A 23,413-nucleotide genomic window follows, 5' to 3' on the forward strand; every position below is an offset into this window, starting at 1 on the left:
TTAAACCTATTCAAACGGAATATATGTAAAGACAAACAGATGTAAACTAAGATTTAAAATAGGCAAGTAAAATTTCACTGTATGCTTTTAAAAATTTTATTTGTTTGCTATAAAGAGAGGGGAGAGGGAGGGGGAGAGAGTGAGTGAGAGAGTGTGAGTGAGGCGGAAGGAGAAAAGGGGGAGAAAGAGAGAGACTAAGTATGACACTTTATATAACATAAAGCTTTACGAAGATGAAAATTTTTTTTCAGGATCAAGAAAATCATAATCCATAATTACACCTTATAAATTTATAAATGTTAAAAATTGTGTCTAAGGGAGGAAAAAAATAACAACGTACAACTCCGGGTTTTGTATCATTATCAATAACGTGACTTAATCTTGTACACGTACAAGCATAGTCACAGAACTAAGTTCATACAAATCCAAAGTTCTTTGATTTAATAGCGAGAAGTAGTTTGTGTCGCAAGACGTGACGGGAGCTGTACAGTGGAACGTATAATCGGGAGATACATGTATTCGCGGTTGGTAGATGCGCGTCGTCCGCCGGCCGAATCGTCACGGTCGGCATCGGTTGAAAACCATCCTCGCTCGCTGGTAATGCTGGAGAGCCAGTCCAGAAATATACCTGCAATAAGTGTGGGCGTAAGTGTTAACTCGACAGAATTTCCGGCTCACAAAAATTAACGTGTTTTCAAAAAAATAAAAAGTAAGCGGTCTGCAAAAAATTCTCACCAAGTCTTGCCTTTCCACGTGTGACATCTTTTCAACGATGGACCATAACCAGCGTTTAAATTTAACTAGTCTCTCTGTCGATTCACCGGATTCGTCATTGAACGATGTATACGATATTAGAACTGACACGTTGATGTCGCCAACTCCATTCAGAAGGAGTCTTAAGTCTTCCGAGGTCAAACCATCGAGCGCTCCTTCGGGAAGGACATCAAAAACTCCCTCGCGCATAGAATGCAAAGCTTTCTCTTGCACCTTGATCATACGCACTTCTGCATATTTGCGTACATAATCATATACATTGCTCGCAGTTACTTCCACGTCGCGACCATTGGATATAAGTTCGATCGAACCACCTCCTTCCTCGGGGCACAAATCGATACTAAAATGCGGAATAACGTTCGACATTTAAATTGTCACATGTACAGGATTTGAAGAAAATGCCTCAAATATGCCGAAAATGAAGCATTTTCAATATAAAAAAAATCAAAGTATCAAAGTTTTATAATTATAAAAAATTAATATAACGTGTATATATATAACAATCTTTTTATAAAGAGCATGCGCTTTTTACATAATAATATATATATTGTCAGCGATATTTTTTTAATAAGCGGAACCATAATTTTTCCTATTAGATTCAATTTCCACTCTCGCTTCATTCTGTACATAAAAGTATTAAAATTATAAAAATAAGAATATAAAAAAACTTATTGCATTTTTTTTAGAAATATGCATTTGCATAAGTTATGTACACGCACATAATGAATGGGCAACTGCACTTTTTTAAATGCAATGAAAAATTACGTTTTCTTTACATCAATTGATACAGTTCATTATTTTTTGGTAAGTCAATCATATTGACATTGATTATATTAATATAATTATATATGTATGTATGTACAAATTGCATTTATGTAGATATGTACATATGTATTATACAATTAAAAATTATATAATAAAAGTTTAATGATTTTATTAATTCTAATATCTAATCATTTTAATTAATCGGAAATCATATTTTGACAGCTCAATTAAACATCAGGTTATCATGATTGCGTGAAGATCTTAAAGACTCGGGCACATAGAAAAACTTAAGCAGTAAGACTTAAGGTGATCCTAAAGCCAAATTACCGACAATTGCAGGGAAGGGTCTAGCTTTGCGTAGACTGCACAGAACTTAATTTTTTTTTTACACAATTGAAGTATGCACGAAAACACATCGCGCGAGTGTTGATTTCAAGACAAAAATCGAAAAAAATTACAAAAATACATTTCATAAAAAATTTCATAAAAATACATTTTTTATGAAATGTATTTTTGTAATTTTTTTCGATTTTTGTCTTGAAATCAACACTCGCGCGATGTGTTTTCGTGCATACTTCAATTGTGTAAAAAAAAATTAAGTTCTGTGCAGTCTACGCAAAGCTAGACCCTTCCCTGCAATTGTCGGTAATTTGGCTTTAGGATCACCTTAAGGGGATCCTGGAGTGACAGCGACAAGGCATAATCGGTCTAAGCAATATCTTTGAATTGGCTGAACAGAATGGAAAATCCTTTTACACGATTAAAGTACGCACAAAAATGTAGAGGGCTGTACATGATTTTTTCTGATAAACTAAAAAAAAATTTTATTTTTATAAATATTGTCTTCACCTGACGACAATATTTACTTTATACAAAAATTCTGCAGTTTTTCTATAAAAAATAGTGATGCAGCCCTCTACAAAAAACTGTCAGGAATAATATCGTGCAATTAGAAGTAAGATTTGAAGCCTAAAAAAAAAGATATTACTTAGACCAGTGGAAGATGCAAGGTTAGGTGCTATCCTTGTCTATATCCTTGTCTATACAAGGACAGATATAGTCGGTGAGCACTTCTTTATCGACGCTGATCGAGTTCGCCTGCGGCTCCAGCATCCCCTTAAGGGGATCCTGGAGTGACAGCGACAAGGCATAATCGGTCTAAGCAATATCTTTGAATTGGCTGAACAGAATGGAAAATCCTTTTACACGATTAAAGTACGCACAAAAATGTAGAGGGCTGTACATGATTTTTTCTGATAAACTAAAAAAAAATTTTATTTTTATAAATATTGTCTTCACCTGACGACAATATTTGCTTTATACAAAAATTCTGCAGTATTTCTATAGAAAATAGTGATGCAGCCCTCTACAAAAAACTGTCAGGAATAATATCGTGCAATTAGAAGTAAGATTTGAAGCCTAAAAAGAAAGATATTACTTAGACCAGTGGAAGATGCAAGGTTAGGTGCTATCCTTGTCTATATCCTTGTCTATACAAGGACAGATATAGTCGGTGAGCACTTCTTTATCGACGCTGATCGAGTTCGCCTGCGGCTCCAGCATCCCCTTAAGGGGATCCTATAGTGAAGGCCACACTTCCTCGATGTCGATAATGTCGAACATTTTTAATTTTGTTCTAATTCGTTTTCTATCATTTTCTATATTACCGGCCTATATCTGCCCTTGTCTAACGAGAGGCATCTGTCCTTGTTTCGATTGCTGCGCCATCTCTCGCTACACGCCATACTGCTCTTCTTGTCATTTCGCATGTATATTTGCATGTATAAAAGTTAAAACAAAGACACAATGATACTATCGTAGTTGTAATTGCACGATATTGTTCTTCAATGTTTTCCCTAGAGGGCTAGATTCTCATTTTGTATATATAAACTGCAGTATTTTTAACCAGTTTTTATAACCAAATATTGTCGTCAGTGACAGCTCTATGTGCCCAAATTTTTAATGTTTTTTTCGTTTTGGAAGTTAAGTTAAAACCGATCTAGCCCTCTACATTTTTGTGCGTACTTTAATTCTAGACCAAATTTTTGCAATTCCGTAAAGCCAATTAAAAGTGGTTTTGTTTTAACTAAATGTCGGTAATTACTGCCACTATAGGATCCCCTTAAGCAGTAAGCAAATTAGCCAATCACAGTCAAGAACTTAAAGCACGGCCCTAAGCGGTAGCGAATCTATACCGTTGATTTCCTTACTGCTTAAGTTTTACTGCTTAAAGGCCGTGGCATATAGAAAAACTTAAGCAGTAAGCAATTCAGCCAATCACAGTCAAGAACTTAAGGCACGGCCCTAAGCGGTAGCGAATCCATACCGTTGATTTCCTTACTGCTTAAGTTTTTCTATGTGCCACGGCCTTAACGTGTGAATCACGAAAATTAGATAAGATCATCACGTACATGTATGATTATCCTGATAAAAATATTTTTAAAAAAGAGATGAAAAGACAAAGTAAAAAGTTGTACCTGAATGTAAGATCCAATGCAGAAAACAAGCTGTTACTGTCTTTCGTTTCAGCATCAATGACCAATTGTCGCAAGCTCTCGTAAATAACAGAATCGAAGAATGCAAGATCATGGAAACGTATAGGCCTTCCTAGGATATATTTGATTACGTGGCGGTTCAAAAATAGTGGACAAAGCTCGTTTTGTAAGAGGCATAGTCCTATAAGTCTGGGAACAATATAAGCAAATTTGAAGTTCAATTCTTACTTAAATATACATAAAGAAATATACACAAAAGAAATTACATAAGAGAAAGATGTGTCATCACGACAGAGATATATTGAACTCACCTGCCTACGTTCCTGAATGCATTTACCCGTTCGTAGCTGCCTCTGCCTTGCCTCGGCGTATAAAAACCGCGTTTACCAGGCGAATAGAAAAGCGGGGCATTATCCTCCGTGTCGTCCAGAATGCTGTTCTCCATTTTCTTCTTATTTGCTGCGCATCGTTCGGTTAAGCTAAATACATCGAGATCCAGCATTTCGCTGGTCAAATCTTGAGTGTGGCTATGAATCAATTCGAACGCTTCGTCCACTTTCTGTCGGAGAGCGTCTTCCGAAGCCAGCAACATCAATAACTGGGCCGGTGACAGCTCCAGCAACATGCCAGTTATTTTTTCAGCCAACGCTGGTCGTAAAGCATGCACCTACAATAAACAAATTAATAATTATACATGCAATATAAAAGAGACCAAGTCAAAATAAACGAGTTTACAATTTCACTCTTCGCGGAACAAATTTAAATTTGAGATATTTTAACAAGTATATGTCGCACAGAACCTTAGGATATAATCTATCGCCAAGTTGTTGCTGATGCATAGTCAAGTGATCGTTATTCGGGTGGTTAATTGGCAAGGGATGAGTGCTAGACGAGCTACCAGGTGCTGAACTATTATTCCCTTCAATCGCGTTCGAAGGGTGGAAAGACCGAGCATCAAAAGATAAAGCGCGACGTGTCTCGCGACATTTTCCAGAAGAACGTGTATTCTGAAATCAAAACAAATATCACGTGATAAGAGATCAATGACTCATCTTGCATTGATTCATTGACGTGACATACTTGTCGTCTAAGATCACGGTCACGATCTCTGCTTTTCAGTTTTTGCAAAACGTTGTATTGCGTATACTTCGATCCTACTTGCGCTGCTTCGAGATTCGGGAGTTTCTCATTTGCCAGCAATGCCTAAAAAGTAATAATAAATAGTATAAACCTTTTTACGACTAAACCGACCCGATGCTAATTTTATATTTTAGGTTTTACGAACTTCTGCGATTGCCGTGTAAAAACTGCGGGTAACGCCGGCTCCTTCGCCAGGTTCATCCTTGAAAAAAACTTTAACGCGATTCACTGCCAAAGGTGGAGTATTTGAAGCTCTTCTATTATATATGTTATATTGCGTATTTAACTCCTTCATCGTCTGCACTAGTAACTGTGTTCTATCTCGTTCGACCTGTCGGTCAATTGCGTGATGTAGTAGTTTGTACTGGTTTCCCAGGTAGCAAGATGACGTCTAAAGACGTCTTAATGACGTTAGAGGACGTTTAGGACGGAATTAATACGTCATTTGACGTCACTCTACTATCTGGGTTATTGAATAGCATATATTCGTAAACATTTAATACAGTGGATAGTATTTCTTAAGCCTTGTGTACACGATACTAGAAATCGGTCCGAGTCCTCGGTCCGAGAAAAAGTTACTAGAACTCGAATCGTGTACACAGGCAACTCGAATGAATTTCTCGAATAGAAATCTCGTACAGAAAAATGCATCCTGTCCCATTTTTCCGTACAAGTTATCGATTCAATTCCATGTTGCCAACGTTATTACTTTATAAATAGCTAGTCAAAGATGGTCAATGTAACGTTGGACAACGGAAATGTATATAACTTTCATAAATCTTTGATAAATAGAGAAAAGAGAATTATATATACATATTCCACGGGCCCAAGCTCATACTCAGCTCTCGACCCCACATTTTTCGACTATAACGCTATCTAGAATCATCAAAGTACAACTACTTCTATTCGAGAACTTGAATCGAGGACTTGGACCGATTTCTAGCATCGTGTACACAAGGCTTTATGCAGTGACACACGGTGCACGTTTTCCTGCTGAATTGCTTGCAATCTAGTAAATTACTATAATTGCACTCAGGATTTCTAGTAATTTACTAGATCACAAGCAATCCAGCAGGAAAACATATTTCGTGTATCGCTGGCTTAAGTTGTTACTTTTTTTTACATACCTTTATGGTAATATCTTTTTGTTGCGAATTTCTAAGTTTTTCCATATCTCTGCGAAATTTAGCCTCCTTCACGGGAAATCCTCCTAATTCGGACACTACAGATCCAGCTTCTAAACCTACATCTTCCATAAAAACTCGTCCAAACAAGTCCAACGACAATCGCCATCGTCCTAGCAAAATATTATGAGAGATATTCGTCCCGATCGATGATACCGTTTTGGCAGATTCTACCGGACTTGTTTCAACAGTTTCATGAGCAGATATCTCATGACTTGTGGCAGCCGGGTCGACTTCCTCGGACACGTTTTGGCTTTCGACGGTTGGAACAACCAATATTTCTGGCGCACCAACTTTACTCGTATTTGATTCCTTTTAGAAAATAAATTGTAAAATGATAAATATTAAATATTGATTGATACTAAAAAACATTTGTTTAAAATAATATCGTGATAACATTTACCGATATCGTTCCAGCTCGAACTATAACGCTTCTATTATTTTTGCACATGTCTTTGCCTTTGGTGTTCGTTGCCGCATCACTTTGATTGTTTGTCGATACTATAATCGGCGCTCTATCGATGATTTGTTCCGTTACAAGAGATGAATGCCCTTCGTTAGCGTGATTAGATGACTTTAATTTCTCCTGAAATACAATACACAAATTAATACATACAATTCTTTAAAAACACATGCAAACGTGCCGCTGGTGAAATATCCCAGCAATTTATGTAAGAATGCACTTTGGATATTATAGGAAAAATTATTACCGCGTATTTAATAGAACTTGAGTTTAGGTCTCCAGCTGAAATGGAATTTCGTCTCGATTCCAAGTTGGAATTTGAAAGCGGCCCTTGTACAACTTGACTGAATGTTGGAGTTGTCACGTTATTTTGACTGTCCATGCCACGCACAGAAAGACCTAATCTCGTTGGTAAACCTTCCAAAGGGTTTTGACTAGATCCACCTGCGCTAGAACAAGTTGGTTGTCTCGGAATACCGAATAGATCTTCGCGTCTCGAATGTGGCTGCAATAAATGCGGCTGATCAGCTAACGGCAACGCTTCGCTCATTACGGTATCAAAAGGATCTAGAGGCGGGCAACCAAGACACAAGGTAGAATCTGATCTTTGCAAGAAAGGATGTTTTCTCCCTTTCGGCGTCGAATTGCCGTGATTTCCAGATCCACATATGGGTACTTGAAGTAAATCTGGATAATCTACGGAATCCGTTTCCATGGCAGTTGGAGCTGGCGAGTTGTATTCTTCACCTTCATCATTGTCATTCTCATCCTACAAAGAAAAAATGTAATGTAATTACGTCGATAATTATGATTTCAAACGCTCTCGGTACTCGAAAAAGAACGTCGTACCAATCGCTTCGCGTGTCCATTGTCATAAAAAGAGAGAGAAGCGTGTGTGTGTGTGTGTGTGTGTGTGTGTGTGTGTGTGTGTGTGTGTGTGTGTGTGTGTGCGCGCGCGCGCGCGCGCGTGTGTGTGTACGTGTGTGTGTGTGTGTGTGTGTGTGTGTGTGTGTGTGTGTGTGTGTGTGTGTACGTGTGTGTGTGTGTGTGTGTGTGTGTGTGTGTGTGTGTGTGTGTGCGTGTGTTTGTGCGTGTGTTGGGTGTGTGTGTGTGCGTGTGCGTGTGTGTTTACAGTATCAAAATAGAAATTTACATCAAAATGTATATTATATCACTTTCAATTTCTACTTTACACGATATCGTGTCTACAAAAAAGCTGAAACGTATGCGAATAAAGCGATTAAATTTTTCACATACCTGATCATTCCAGCTAGAATAACTGGATGATTCCTTTTGAGTCTCGCCTCGGGAAGCAAGTGGTTCCGAGAGAGAACGCATATAATACACAAGTGCATCGAACACATAAGCGACATGTCTTAAAGCGGAAACATCCAAAACTGGCAAACTATCTCTATGCTCGCTATTGTGGGCACGCATCAAAGACAGACAATATGATAAGAATTCACGTCTCGCTGAGTGTGCATCACCACCTGAAACACATCATGACGTTCCTTTTTCTATTTCTTTTGTAAGATCGAGAAAATTTCGATTATTTTGCGTTTGTTAGGAAAACCACACAAATACGTCTATACTTGGTTTTATGAAAATGTGTGTAACGGGGGGTACGGCTTACAGATTTTAAAATATGCCAAAAATATCGCAACATTTAATATAAAGATATCAAAATAAGGATTTTTCTAAAATAATAAATTAGAATGTAAACCTTCACGCTCTCTACTGCTCCTCGGAGGCTCGCCAACGCCTGCAAAACCAACGGTGAGTCGTGTTGAAGCTTGAGGAGTGGAGATATTCGAACTCGTAGCAATACCACCACGAGGATTCCGACCTGTAGTTCCTTGAAGAGTCAACGAAAGCGCGGCCGTGTTTAGCAAACCACTAAAATTACCGCCCGACAGAGACGGAGCGTTATTGAGAGGGTGTTCAGGGTGAGTCGGATCCGCGCTACGTGTCAAGGATACTCCGAATCTCAGTTGCGCTTCTGTAGCATCCATCACCGTAAGCAGCCAATCCCACGTGGGCTTCAAGTGCGCTTCTAAATACGACTACGGCAGAAATAACTTGTCTCGTCAAGATTCGTTGATCGTATGCGCAAACCGACGTGACGAAATTTGAGACAATAAGTTTGCATACCTGTAAACTTAGAGCGTCCTGAAAAGTGATTTCCATCAAACGTGGTAAGGCGGGCGCCAAGTTTTTATAATCTTGCATCATGACCAACAGATCGGCGATCTGTCGAATGACAATTCCGAAAGCTCGCGCCAGGCAACTAGCGGTAGTTCCCATTGTTATGGGCTCCTGCGCGGTCGCGACGGCCGACGTGGCAGTGGTGCGTCTCAAGGATGCAGGGTCGATAAACACCAGATTACTACCACCAGTCACCCGTAATCCCGCTGTACGCGTATTCGATTCACGATTGCGTATCGCCCACTGCATGTACACGGGTGCGAGATTATTACGATGCAAATGACCGGAGGATCCACTGAAATAAAGCAATGTTACATTTAGCATTCCACGAGTGTTCCACGTCTGGAACATAAAGGGCAAATATGCTCTCGTTCCGACAGCTTATCAGTCATCTTCGTTACATCAGAGATATAATGAGGAAGAAAAACATAAATATAGCTCGACAAGATGGTGACACAATTGAGAAAGATCGGGAACACAATTACCTTCTGCGCTCCAATTGTTCATCACCGATTTGAAACTCTTCGTTATCTTGCTCGTCTGTTTCCCCCGCTTCGCTCTCATCGTCCTCCTGCTGGCTCGATTCTCCAGACTCGTCCTCTGGAAACAATAATATCGATCCCATTCCACCATCGGAACCTGCGGTTGCGCCCGTTTGCACGCTACGTTGTGCCGACGCTGCGTCCTGATTGCTATGATTGTCATCCGAATCGGATTCAGTTTCCGCTTCCGCTAAGAGGTCCAACTCCGTGTCTGATTCACCATCTCCCGCTTGTTCCTCGCCTACACCACCGACGTTTGAGTCGACCTCTCCGAGTGGTTGACCCGTGGCAGTCCCAGAGACCCCCGATTCTTCGTGTTCGCTGATATCACCATCCATATCCATAGGGACTTCTACATCGAGCAATCATGTATTTTTATGCAGTCAAAAACTCATGTGTCATTACTAGCGATGGGATTAAGTATCTTACAAGAAGGTTCGAATTACTCCCAAGTACACTCGAACCTGGATCAAATAGATTCGAATCTTTTGTGAATACTTCACTACAAATTTTACATTCCTTTGAATAGGAGATGGTCCTCGCGGAGATGGCCCTTCCTTTTTATAAAGCAAATATTTTAGTAATTATTTTTTGATAATTACAAATATTAAATTATACTTCGAAATTAAATATAATAAAATATAAAATAAAAGTTACTTAAAATCTTTATACATTTACATATTCTTTAAACTAACACAACTTTAGTCTTAGATTTCAAGTACTACTTGTAAAAGATTTAATTTTTACAATAGAAACTGCTTATAAGTACATTTTACGATAGAAACTGCTTATAAGTACATTTCGAATCCTGCAAGTACAATGTATGAAATGTTATTTTTTATGAATATTACTCGAATTCTAGAAAATAAAACTTGATTATTATTTAACTCGGATTTTTAAGTACATATGAAACTTGATCCCATCCCTAATCGTTACGTATACAAATTAGTCTATTAAGAAAACTCAAATTTTAATATATCTCTCTATACCTTCTCCACCTTCAGTTTCATCTACAGCAGAAACATCTCCTCTTGACATAGTTATGTTATTGTTTCCTTGTTGCGTTTGCAGTGCCGCGTCTAACGTTTGCGAACTCACACCACTGTGAGGTATTAAGGGCTCTATGGAAAATAGTTCCTCCGAGCCGTTAATCACCTCAATTGCAGAACTCGTTAGCGTAAATGGCGCCGTTGGACGTGCTACGCCCAATCTGACTGGTGCTATCAATGAATCCGCTGTTTCGCATAATTCTTCTACGGCTAATTTAATTAGTGCTTGGAAAACTTTCCGACACTTCATTAAAGGCTGCGAGGCTTGACTTGTACTGGAAATACGAAAAATCAAACTCTCTTTTTAACGTGTTTTTGTATCGACATAAATTGGTTGAGAAGTCTTAGGGAGAATTCACACCTTGGCAGAATAGCAGAAAGCAGAAAAGCAGCAGCCAATCAGGACTTTGCGCTGGTAGTAAACAGAATGTACTGTGCATGCATACTGTAATATGCTTACTACCAGCGCAAAGTCCTGATTGGCTGCTGCTTTTCTGCTTTCTGCTATTCTACCAAGGTGTGAATTCTCCCTTAGGGCCATTCTACAATACGTCGCAAACGCCCCGTCGCCAGTCGCGAAGGATGGCAATTGCTAGTTAAAAAGTACAATTTTCGGTTGCCAAATGCCAGTTGCTGTCGCCAGAAAGTTAAAAATTCGCCAACTGTCTTTTAACAACTACAACTGACAAGTACAACCGGAAATAGTTTTCGAGATATTCAGCTGGGTCTTTTAAAATGGTATATATATATATATATATATATATATATATATATATATATATATATATATATATATGTATATACGTATATAAGTATATGTATATGTATACATAAATGTGTGTATATATATATATATATATATATATACCATTTTCAATACTTAACGAAGAAAGTGTTAAGTAAAATTGCAAGCGCCGTAAGTATTGAAAATGGTTCAGGAGTTTTTAACTTGTTTTTCATTAAGGAATGACACTATGTAATATTATAATTAATGAGCGAATTATCAAACTTTCCGTATAAAGCGGAAATGATTATTTTACCTTCGCCTTTTCGTCGTGTTTGGTGCCATTTCTATAGTAAAAATGACAAATATGCGTGCCACGGATCTCACGAATCGACGTGCTACATTATTCGCTTCTTCTTGTCGTCCAGGCACAGACTCGTCTTGCAATTCTCTGATTAGAGTGGTGAGCAACGTATCGAGCATCTATAAATATCATATAAAATTCGTTAGTGTATAATCATAAGGAAGAAGGAAAAATATATGTACACTATTCAATTCCACTCTGCATATCATTTCACTTACTTCGGCGCTGCATTTAACTAGCAAGGAATGCGTAAATTTGTCTAGTAATGCGGTGCCACTCTGCCGACATAACTGCCCTTGATCGCCGAATAATTGATCAGTACCATTTTCAGAAACGCCTGACATAATCATACATTGAACAGCTGGCCAATCATTTAACAATCTTTCGAGCGCTTTTCGACTGAATCGGGGAGGTTCCAAATCATGATCTGGCATGTCCGAATCCGCACCCAAGCCTGCGAAACCAAGAACTACATACTTTCAATTTCACGATTATGTCAATTATACATATGTAAATATACAAACGTAACAATGTAAATAGATATATTGCTTGCTGTAAAACAAGTTTTATATAGAATAAAATAAGATTCCATATAAACCTTTGAATTTTTTAATTTTAACAATTAAAATATAAAAAGACTGTAGAAAGTATACCGTCCGAAGTGGGTGCTTTACGACTAGCCGAAGTTGATCGTTGTCTAGGTGCCGATCTAAATTGACGTTGTTCGACTAATTGCCTTCCAACCGTTTGCACCAGAAATAACAAGATGCTCTCACCTCTGAATAAAATGTACGTAAAATAATTATTTGTTATTCAAACAAAATTATTCTCCACGTTACACATGAATATTTGTGTATAATTTGTATGACTTACCGTGAGTTAATTTTCGTGGCGAGATCGGTGCTATTTACGAGACGACATAGCAAGTCATATCTTGCACCTTGATGACCAGCGATGAGAGCGCGACACTTACATTTTTCCCAACAATCACAATATGCTGTAGGTGAAGTTCTTTTGAGCTTACAATCATGACCTCTGTGACAGACACGAGCACATTCGGTGCAGCAACACAAAGATCCCGTTAAGCCGCATGTTCTGCATTCGAAAATATCCTTAAAATAAAAAAATTTTAGTTTAATAAAAAGACTTCTACATACGATGTATCTTGCATACAATGCATCTTGTAAATACATATATTCAATACTTGATTAATATGCTCTGCTCCAGTCCACGTAAAACTACATGTATCATTGCAACAAGTAACGAACAGTGGAGATAGATCTGGACTCGCATCCGCTGGCAATATCATGGCTGAAGTGTCTTTTGCATCTTTGCCAACTCTTTGTATAGTATCTAATAAGATAAGAGCTGCATGATATGCACGGACCGATACAGCGAGCATGAGGGGCGTTTGCCCTTGAGCATCCCTTTTTACATGTAAAAAAATTATTAAAAAATTAACGTGAAAAATGTTAACATTAAAAGAGTTTAATGTATCAGTATGTTTCTTGCTTTAGAATTATATTTAAATTTTAATCATACTTTGCTGTTAGTAATTCTCTTAGGTGCGGTGTCAAGATATTATTTTCGCACATGTATTTCAGTATGAGCAATGCATTATGTCGTCTTTCAACGGAATCTATAATGTATGTATTATTAGATGTAGTCCCAATACCTGAAATAATAATAAAAAGAAGAAATTAAATATAATTACACGCGCGCGCGCACACACACATTCATGTACATATACGTGTAAAATTAAATTTGCGTTGTGACATAAACAGGCACACATATATACAAACTGATGTCACTTACCAGATTTATTCATCATAGATATACTAGCAGCACCTATGCTTAATAAACTATCCTCTTCTCCTGATGTGTTATCAAATGCTTCTGGTGGCCAACTTAATGTCGGGATGGGCTCTTCAATAGGTGCAGAAGTTCCATCTACTGTATTCGACACTAACTCACGTTCGATAACTTTAACAAAACAAATAAAATATATAATATTAGTCAAATATAATATATTAAACAAAATATGTCACAATTCTCTTAATATCTTTATAATCGTAATAACCTTGTTCGGTTTCTTTATTAGAAGTTGGCGAACACATGTTGACACAAGCGTGAAGTATATTTCGGTTTCCATCGCAGCGTTCCTTCAATATCATTTGGATTTGTGAATTTGCACTCGAATATGTCAAATTGTTCTCTGCAAAACAGAAAAATATGTTAAGCATTGCATATGTACTTTTGTAAAATTTATTATACATAATTTATAGAAAATCAAATTTTACATATACATATACACTTTACTGTTACATATACTTGTTACACTTACTTAGATCTTGGTCCAAATTACAAAATACTTGCTTTACACTTTCGTAATCACATCGCAATATACGTGGCATAAGCAAAAGATTGTCGAATGCTAATGCAATAACTGCAACCTGATTCTTTAAATTGGTGGAATTGGAACAACTAGGAATAGGAATGGTTGCTGCACCAATACAATTTACCGGAGCCAAATCCAACCAGTTTGGGTCGCGTATAGCGTCAGCGCAATCTTTCGCGATTGGATAAATGGTATTATTACCATCTCGTAAAATCATAGAACATTCGATATTCTGAAATACAAATCAATATTCTAAAATACATATATTCTAAATTCGATATTCCAAAATACAAAAAAGATAAAATTTTCTTCGAGACATCTTGTATCTTACATATATTTTATTTATAAATATCAATGAAATATACCTCTCCTGCGCTCGTAAGATTAATATTTTGAGGTTGCAATCCCAAAAATGATGAAATATCAGATGGAATATAGCAATCTTGAACATATCTTCCAGTACTTAGATTGTATACAACGTAACTCAATTTATTGCCACTTTTCAATATAGCATGAATACCTATAAATAAATATATAAATAAATGTATCTGTATTGATTAATGGCAATAACCATATATACTTTTCATTGATTAATAATCATTTACTTTCATCTTGAGAATAACAAAGATCTATATTAAAATGTAAAGACCATTGTATATAAAAATATAGTTCTTCAAAAAAGGATACCTTGTCCATCAGTAGATATAGTTAACAGACTATCGTTTGAACCTTCCACGATATTGACCCTTCTAGGTGTTCTTTGAAAACAGTCCGGAGCTCGTGGATTCAATGATGATTTAATTACCTATAAAAATTATATATTTAGTACTATGTTACATATAATAAATACACACAACAACTATGGCTTACCTGTAGCTCATCCTTACGTAAAAGTCTGCAATCTGCTAATAATTTCATTGGCTCCTCTGTCGTAAGATCTTTAAAGTCTGACGTGCTGAAATCTTTCTCTTTAATCTCCTTCTCTTTCTCCTTTGAATCCTTAGAAAAGAATTTAACCGCAACGTAGCAGCCATCGACTTTTATAACTTTCCCTATTAATAAAAGTTAATAAAATGGAAGTCTTAGACCGGTATTCATAGTCGGATCTTATTTCAAGATCGTCTTAAGTAATATCTTAAGATGCTAATACAGCTCTGGGATTGGTTAATGACATCTTAAGATTGTACTTAAGACGGTCTTAAATATAAGAACCGAATATGAATACCCGACTTACACAACATTTAATTCTTTCTGATTCATTTTAAAATAGAGTCGAAAAATATTTTTTTCATAGATATAAATAATGATCGCACCAATAGGTACAGTCTTGACATCTTCAACAAAAACAACATCTTTTAATTGCCAATCCTCTTCATCTTTTCTTTCAGATTCTCCTTCGCAGCGAGGTGCCATACGTTTTTGTCGTTCTAAAATTACATTTCTTCGTAAAGATTCTTATTCTAAACGCATCAAGTTTACTTCAATAATACATCTTTCATCTTCAATACTACATCTTTCTTTTATAAATATTATTAATTTAAATAAGTAACGTGTATATCTCACTATGACTTGTTGTAATGCTGCCAGTGTCACTGCAAGTACTCGAAGCTGGAGATGGTGGAGGGGGCATATCAAGCCTGTCAGCCGTTTCCTTGTGATTTGGTTTGTTCACAACTCCCGCGCTTCCATTTCCGTTAGACTCGCGTTTATCAGTACTCGCGTTAGACACGTGCATACCAGCAGGCAATATTTTAAATCTACAAGTAGCATCCACATTCCATGCTGCCGATAACAATTGTCCAACTTTTGGTACACCGTTAGCTATTGTAAATCCTTAAAAGTAAATTATATACATTCAAAATTATGCGATACAATTGTTTCATTAGACTATATTATATGTACAACAGTATATTTGAATCAATTTACAAGATGTACAAGATACCGATATCTTACCAATAGCTCCCGGCTGGTAAACCGGGCTATTTTTCATGCATACATGTGTCCCATAACTAATGTCACTTGACAATATCGTAGACGGCCTATGCTTGCGTGATTTAGCTTTATATTTTTCCCACAATTTCTTACGCTGTGCAAATGGTAAAACACCCCTGAAAGATAAAAGTAATGAAAAACCTTAATGCATGTACATATATACAGGTTTATATACATATATATATATATATATATATATATGTGTGTGTCGTGACGTAGCACGGCAGCAAAATTTTTTCCTCAATTTCATTAATGCCACGCGAAAGTACCAACTTTTAGCTTTAAAATGCCTTGTGTTTCGTTTCGGTATGATTATTCGTTTCTGAGATATAGCTAGAATTAGAAACACCGGTTGCGCGCTGGACTGATTCTGTTTGATGGTCAACCAGCTTACCGGAGATAAAAAAAGATGTCAAAAATCTTAAAAAAATAATATACATGACTGATGGGACGAAACAGCATTTTAAAAATAAATTTCAGAGTTCTGGAGCTGGTTGACCATCAAACAGAATCAGTCAAAATCAGTTAAAATTCTACTCTAGGAGATGAATTTCTACCACGTCCACGCCGTCATCTCTGGGTAACGCTAAGAGTAGAATTTCAATTAACACGGTTTTTCTGTTGTTTTTTAACAAATTAGCTACAAATTCGTGATCAGCGACCCAAAAAACCCTCCAGTAAGAGTTTTCAGATCATTTACTGGAATTTTCGTCCGTTTCTCATATTTGCATCCGCCATTTTGAATTTCACAATTTTACGTTCAGATTCGTAATCAGCGACCCCAAAATCCCCCAAATACTGAGTTTCACGTGAATTTAGTTACTTTTCACCGTTTTATCTGCCCATGTTGGATCTGAAATTTTGAATTTATCCCTTTAAGCAGCCATAACTATGACGCCATGTTGAATTGCGCATATATGCCACACGCCTTTCGAAAGCTCTTTTCAAGACGAACATTTTCCGCCCTTAGTCATTAAAATCCGTCCATACCAATTTTGGACAGATGGGGGGTAAAAGTGACGTGGATTGTCCCATATATATATATATATATATATATATATATATATATATATATATATATCTATTTTTTATATATAACGACCACCCCAATGGTATATATATTAGGGTGGTCGTTAAAAAATAGATTTTTGTTGCCGCTTCCTAAAATGGTAGTAATTGATGAAAAAATAATATCTGTGCAACTCTAAGGCTGTCAAGTCACGGGAAAGGGTGTTTCTCGAAGAAAGAAGTCTTAGAATTCGCGTTTTTCTATTTAATTTTTGCTCTATAAATTAGACCCTCATTTACATCAATTTGTTATCTTAATTTTTGTCAATTATCCGGAGCATATTTTTATTCAATATAAAAAAATTGTTATTTCAACGATATTAATCAAATGATAAGTAATTAAAAGTATTAATCTGTTTAAAAAGATATGATGTAAATCAGGGTCTAATTTATAGAGCAAAAATTAAATAAAAAAACGCGAATTCTAAGACTGCTTTCTTCGAGAGGCACCCTTTCCCGTGACTTGACAGCCTTAGGGTTGCACAGATCTTATTTTTCATCAATTACTACCATTTTAGGGAGCGGCAACAAAAATCTATTTTTTAACGACCATTCTAATACACACACACACACGCACACGCACACGCGCACACGCATACGCGCACACGCGCACACGCACACGCGCACACACACACACACACACACACACACACACACACACACACACACGCACACGCACGCACGCACACACACACACAGCTAAAGATCATACACCAGATCATACCACCAATATAACGTTCCACTTTCAAGTCTTGCGACAGTGTATAAAGCACATGTATGAAGTGATACAATTTTATCCAATGTAAATTCAGTGAAAGCTTGCGCTGGATGTTCAAGACGGGAAGCGACATGTCCTAAAAGTTCATCAAGCCACGTCGCTACTCTTCCACTTTCTGTGCTAACGGAACATCGAATTGCCGTAGCAGATATATTGACTATCTTTTCTGTTGTCAATGCCAAAGGAATGGTTTTCGGATGATGCACATTTAGATTCTACAAAAATTAGAAAAAATGAAACGTATCGTAAAATTGTATAGTAAATGTATATAATCACAATGCCTTATTTGTATAAGTACTTCTGTGTTTTTATATGGTTCTGATTCTGTCCATTTCCATTGGTATAATTGGCCTGATACGGAAATGGCAATTAGTTCACTGTAAAGCGATGCTATTTGTACAAAGCGAGGTACTGGATCATTACTGCGATCGTGCCACCATTCCAATTCTTCGGATATCCATAGTGGACTCTGCGAGGCCAATTCTTTTTTCTTATTATCTAGAATATTTAAACAAAAAAACATTAAAAACTGCGATTCTATTCAAAAAAATTTATTTAATTTTTTATATAAAATACCTGAATCTTTCTCCCATGAATCTTTAAGAGCAGTTTCCAGCCAACGTCGTGGTCCGTAATATTGACGATCTCGCCATCTACTAAAACTATCACGATCTCGATCTCTTTCATGAGATGAACGTTCGCTCTCTCTGTCGTTACCTAAGCGGCGCGAAGAACTTCCGCGACTAAAAATAAAATATTTCCTTAGAAATATACATATACATATACGTATACATACATACATCCATACATATATATATATGTATATATATATATTTAAAAAAAAATATATATATATATATAGAGGAAAGTGCCCTATTATATGAGATAGGATCCTAATATGAGATGGCGGGGTTTTTTCATGGTGGGATCAACAGATGAGGCCTATATAGGACCTTTTAGCTTAACATATCTCATATTAGGATCTTGCCCATATTAGGGCACTTTCCTCTACACACGCAAACGCACATGCACACGCACACACACACGCACGCACGCACGCACGCACGCACGCACACACACACACACACACACACACACACACACACACACAACACACACAACACACACAACACACACACACACACACACACACACACACAGCTAACATACACAGATTTAAAAAAACTAACTTTGCAGGCTTTTAATATTTAATAAACTCGATAAAAAATACTTAACATAGAGCCAGATTAATTTCTTCAAAGTAAACAATTTTTCATTTTCATAGATTATCTACCCATATCATCTAAGGATATTTGACAGCTTTGTATCAAATTTTATTTTTTTAATTTTTAATTTATTTTAAGCTGCCTGACAGGCATTATCTAGTCTTGTTTATAAGTTTGCTAATGACTGATATTTGATTATCGTACATTTACTCTGCTCGATAAATTAATATCTTCTTTCTAAGAAAAATGGAGCGTTGAGCCGTAACAAGGTGTTGGTGTTCATACATTCTATACTTTAAGTAAAGAAGTAACGAATTATAATGTACATACTGTACATATACATATATTCCAACTTAATAGACTGCGCGCTGCAAATTTTTTTTAAACAATTAAATCGCGTCGATTTAATTCCGGGGGAGGGAAGGGTATTAATGTTCCAAGATAGCTATGTTTCAAGTCCGACAAATTTGCGGCGCGCAGTCTATTAAGTTGGAATATATGTATATGTACAGTATATACATTATAATTCGTTACTTCTTTACTTAAAGTATAGAGTGTATGAACACCAACACCTTGTTACGGCTCCATTTTTCTTAGATAGATTTGTAATCATCTGAGCCTTTATTATTATATTAATATCTTCGTATTGAGATATAACAATAACTTTTTCTTTTATTTAATAACTTATATTATTAAAGTAGAACATATATTTATTTATTGAAGGGATTGATTTGGAAACGAACACTGATCAAATATCTTTTATATAACTTATTAGCAAATATATAGCTATAAGCCTGCGACTATAAGCCTGTACAGTTATAATCTTTTTAAAATACTCTGTTTCTCTCTATATATGATATTATAGAAGATATATGAAAAATTAATTACTGCCTTATCCCAGTGTATCCAAATACATCTTCAGAAAACATAGAATCAGCATCAATTATAACTGAATGCTCATTACTAAAGCCACCATCTAACAAAGAGATAAGATCTTCTGGGACATAACTGTCTGCTGCGTCCTCCGCATCATCGCCTTCTTCGTCCTCTCGTGATAAAAGATTGTTTACTGCTAAGTTTACATCTAGATTTGTACGCTACAATAATATTATAATTTTTATTAAATTATGTACTTTTTTCATCGGTCATCTTATATTCTTCTGTTTCCAATAATATTAATATTAAACCTGTAATTCTCTGATGATAAGATTACGACTTTTTCCTTGCAACACAACTTGTGCCTGAGATATTAGATCTTCGGGTACAAACGGTGCTGGCACAGAAGCGATAGGACGAGAACTGTTACCACTTCCACCTCCCATAATAACTCCGGGTGGTCCTATACGACCACCACTGCCACTCCCTCCGCTGCTGCTACCTCCACGTATCGCAGAACTGTTACGCATGATCCGTGCACGTGAACGTGACATCCCTGTTCTACTGCCGCTACTGTTACTTCCATTCCCATTCGGCACAGAATTGGAATTTCCAACATGATTTTTACTTGTGCTACAATAAAATAGACATTTTCTTATTATTGAACTGTCCTCTCTCATACATTCGTTCTCTCGTTACTCACTTTCTATTAGGTTCGTTTTTACTCAAATCCAATCTATCTGGTAGTACTGTAAATGCAACTCTAGCTATTCTATTGTCATCCGTAAGAAGAGCGATATGCGTTGGTCCAACTACAATGCGCTTTATCGACGCTTTTAAAGAATTAAAAGCCGGTGGTGTTACAAATCCATATCTATTTATTTTATCTGCTATTTCCCTCAATCTAAAATATAAAAATACAAAATGTAATATAATTGTCTATATATATAAAATAGACAATTTATAGATTATTTTTTATAATTGATAAGCTAAATAATAATGATTCGTAACTCCTACATTGTCTCCTAAACATTTCCATTGTTACTACAAGATAACTTTTCTTATCCATAATATCACAAGTTTGATATCAAGTTTTAATAATGACATGGTTTATATTCATCTATTACGCATTAAATATTAAATATTAGATTCAGTATTATATCTCTCAATTGTATCTTGCATCTTCTACAAGATCTTCTACAAGACTTGAAACATAATCAATATATATATATATATATATATATATATATATATATATATATATATAAACAGGATCAATTACTATAGCTGTGGTCCATTTGACGCTACAAGTGCTTTGAAGAGTTCTTCTTCTCCTTCTTTCTTCATTGAAAGAAAGGAGAAGAGGAATGCTTCGAAGCATTTGTAGTGTCAAGTGGACAGCAGCCTATATCTATCTTTTGGAAGTTCCACTGGTGGATAGTTGAGATGGTTTCAACCCACTCTATAGGCTTATATTGCTCATAATTTCTTGATCCTATTCTTAATATTTTTAATTCACATTGAGTGTGTTTAGGTAAGACACCGCTACTGTAGCGCTACACGAATTACCGGTAACGCTACCATGAACAGCCAATGGCTGGTACGCATTCGTGTAGCGCTACACTCCGCTACAGTAGCGGTGTCTTACCTAAACGCACTCAATCACACTCTTTTAACTCTTAACCTCTTATCAAGGCATATGCAAGACTTTTGATCTATTTCATCATAAGTCTGTTTTTTTTTTATAGCTGAACCAGTGAAGGATTTTTTAAAATGCAGTACACACTTGAAGCTTGACGAAAGCAAGAAGTTCTAGCTGCAGTCCTAGTGCAGCAATAAAAAAAAACCTCAGATTTTTCAAAATCTAGAGTTCTTTAAAATCTCAGCCTCTTATCGAAGTACATATGTACAATGCGGGATGACGGCCGGGGATCAAATCCGAGACCACACTCGAACGAAGAGCCACGCTCCGTCAACCCGCAATTGCTAGACATCACATTTTTATAGGTTGCCATTAAAATATGGCGAGGACATCGTAAAGGGAGGCATGTTCGTCAAATGAATATACACGGAATAAGAGAAGGAATAGGAATAGTTACATACGCGTGACACATCGCAACATGTTGCGACATGTCGTGACACGTCGTAACGTAAATGGAAGGCTTGAAAATAAGAAAAGAATAGTATTTCTTCTCTCAAGTATGACGTACAAACTAGGGTGCAGTAATGGGAAAACCGATAGCGGATGAAATTGCTTACCTATCATTGAGTTGGTCGTCAGTTCCTGGCAAAGGGTGTACGACGAGGTGAATCGAAGTCATAATGACTTCAACTCACATGAGTTCAACGTCGGATCGTCCTCTTACTGTACACAAAATTTCACTGAACAACGGAAAGATAATTCAGCCATGTTTTTGATGAAACATCCAGTTACATGCCTCGGATGCAAACATGGCGTGCTGTTTCCGCGTTCGTAAACACATCACCATTTCCTGGTCCCGAAGGTCAATTTACAATCGGCGTCAATAAAATGTCTTCCACCTATTACTACGTTTACGCGAGCGTTACTTCTGTAGTAACTTACGATAATTCCTTCGCGTAAACGGGATTTTGTAGTAACTTACGATAATTTACTCCGCGTAAACGGGTGAATTATCATAAGTTACTACAGAAGTAACGCTCGCGTAAACGTAGTATGGCTGCGTTCGGAAACGTCACCCGGGTACACACAGGTATACTCCCTTCTCCTTCTAACTCGCTGAGATAGAAAGAGAAGGGAGTATACTCGTGTGCACTCGGGTGACGTTTCCGAACGCAGCCTATAAGTGGCCTAGTTTACACCGATCACTTGATACGCGTATGAAATAGTAAATAACTAGTAAATTAGTTTGATTATTGGCTGATCAGCTCAAATATACGGAAGCCCCTACAGCTCACCAGCGACTGTGTCGCCAGTAGTGGTTATTCGTGCAACTAGTAGCACGTTTTGCTTCGCGCGGCGCGTGAGTCGGGTGCCATTACATGGAGCGCGGAAACGCGGAAACGCGGAAACGCGGAAAGAAAGTAACTAGATTCCGCGTTTCCGTCGCTTCTTTCTATCCCATTTGAGCGGAACAGCGGAGCTTCACGGCTATAGGGCACTTATGCATTAGCGCTTGTTCTACCGAATAGTTTATAACAATTAAATCACTTTTCCAATTTCACGGAGAACTGTCCACAATATTCTAAGCGGGATAGAATATATTATAAAAATACATAACCTATCTGAGGTATCTGAGTGCAACAGTACAGAGAAAAAGAACGAACATTTGACGCGCTCGTTCCGCAAGTTTATTTCTCCTTATATTACATGGAGCACAATTTGCGCGGA

The 23,413-nt window shown here is 36.9% G+C and overlaps 1 protein-coding gene across 2 annotated transcripts; it reads right to left on the minus strand.

The window, feature by feature from the left end:
* Positions 1–82: 82 nt before the first annotated feature.
* Hyd (E3 ubiquitin-protein ligase UBR5) lies at positions 83–22,505 on the minus strand. Of its 2 annotated transcripts, none has more exons than XM_071712360.1 (37): positions 22,303–22,505; positions 20,747–20,947; positions 20,355–20,676; positions 20,056–20,264; positions 18,518–18,684; positions 18,240–18,439; positions 17,888–18,156; positions 16,057–16,211; positions 15,667–15,936; positions 15,417–15,530; positions 14,974–15,155; positions 14,791–14,908; positions 14,469–14,623; positions 14,050–14,335; positions 13,786–13,920; positions 13,521–13,688; positions 13,248–13,380; positions 12,910–13,132; positions 12,579–12,817; positions 12,359–12,483; positions 11,924–12,159; positions 11,658–11,824; positions 10,558–10,892; positions 9,512–9,920; positions 8,973–9,321; positions 8,545–8,884; positions 8,079–8,311; positions 7,069–7,590; positions 6,762–6,944; positions 6,302–6,670; positions 5,320–5,505; positions 5,115–5,237; positions 4,835–5,041; positions 4,346–4,701; positions 4,017–4,223; positions 736–1,114; positions 83–628 (listed from the first exon to the last, which is right to left on the minus strand). In XM_071712360.1, exons 1-37 carry the CDS (start codon positions 22,362–22,364, stop codon positions 416–418), a joined length of 8,547 nt encoding a protein of 2,848 aa, XP_071568461.1. In that variant the 5' UTR covers positions 22,365–22,505; the 3' UTR covers positions 83–415. The 2 variants fall into 2 exon arrangements, with proteins under 2 accessions (XP_071568461.1, XP_071568460.1); XM_071712359.1 differs by having other exon boundaries at positions 11,924–12,174.
* Between the last annotated feature and the right edge of the window lie 908 nt (positions 22,506–23,413).

The sequence above is a fragment of the Temnothorax nylanderi genome, unplaced genomic scaffold, assembly GCF_030848795.1.
Source record: "Temnothorax nylanderi isolate EJ_2023f unplaced genomic scaffold, tnyl_v1.0 TNYL_tig0109_pilon, whole genome shotgun sequence".
NCBI lineage: Eukaryota > Metazoa > Arthropoda > Insecta > Hymenoptera > Formicidae > Temnothorax > Temnothorax nylanderi.

What these genes read in the sequence shown, in the direction of transcription:
- Hyd (XM_071712359.1), bottom strand. Translation starts at nt 22,364, where the DNA reads ATGACTTCGATTCACCTCGTCGTACACCCTTTGCCAGGAACTGACGAC. An exon ending in TTCATGGGAGAAAGATTCAG is followed by an intron (nt 18,440 to 18,517) that starts GTATTTTATATA and finishes TAAATATTCTAG; the next exon opens with ATAATAAGAAAAAAGAATTG. An exon ending in CAGCATTACAACAAGTCATA is followed by an intron (nt 15,531 to 15,666) that starts GTGAGATATACA and finishes ATGTAATTTTAG; the next exon opens with AACGACAAAAACGTATGGCA.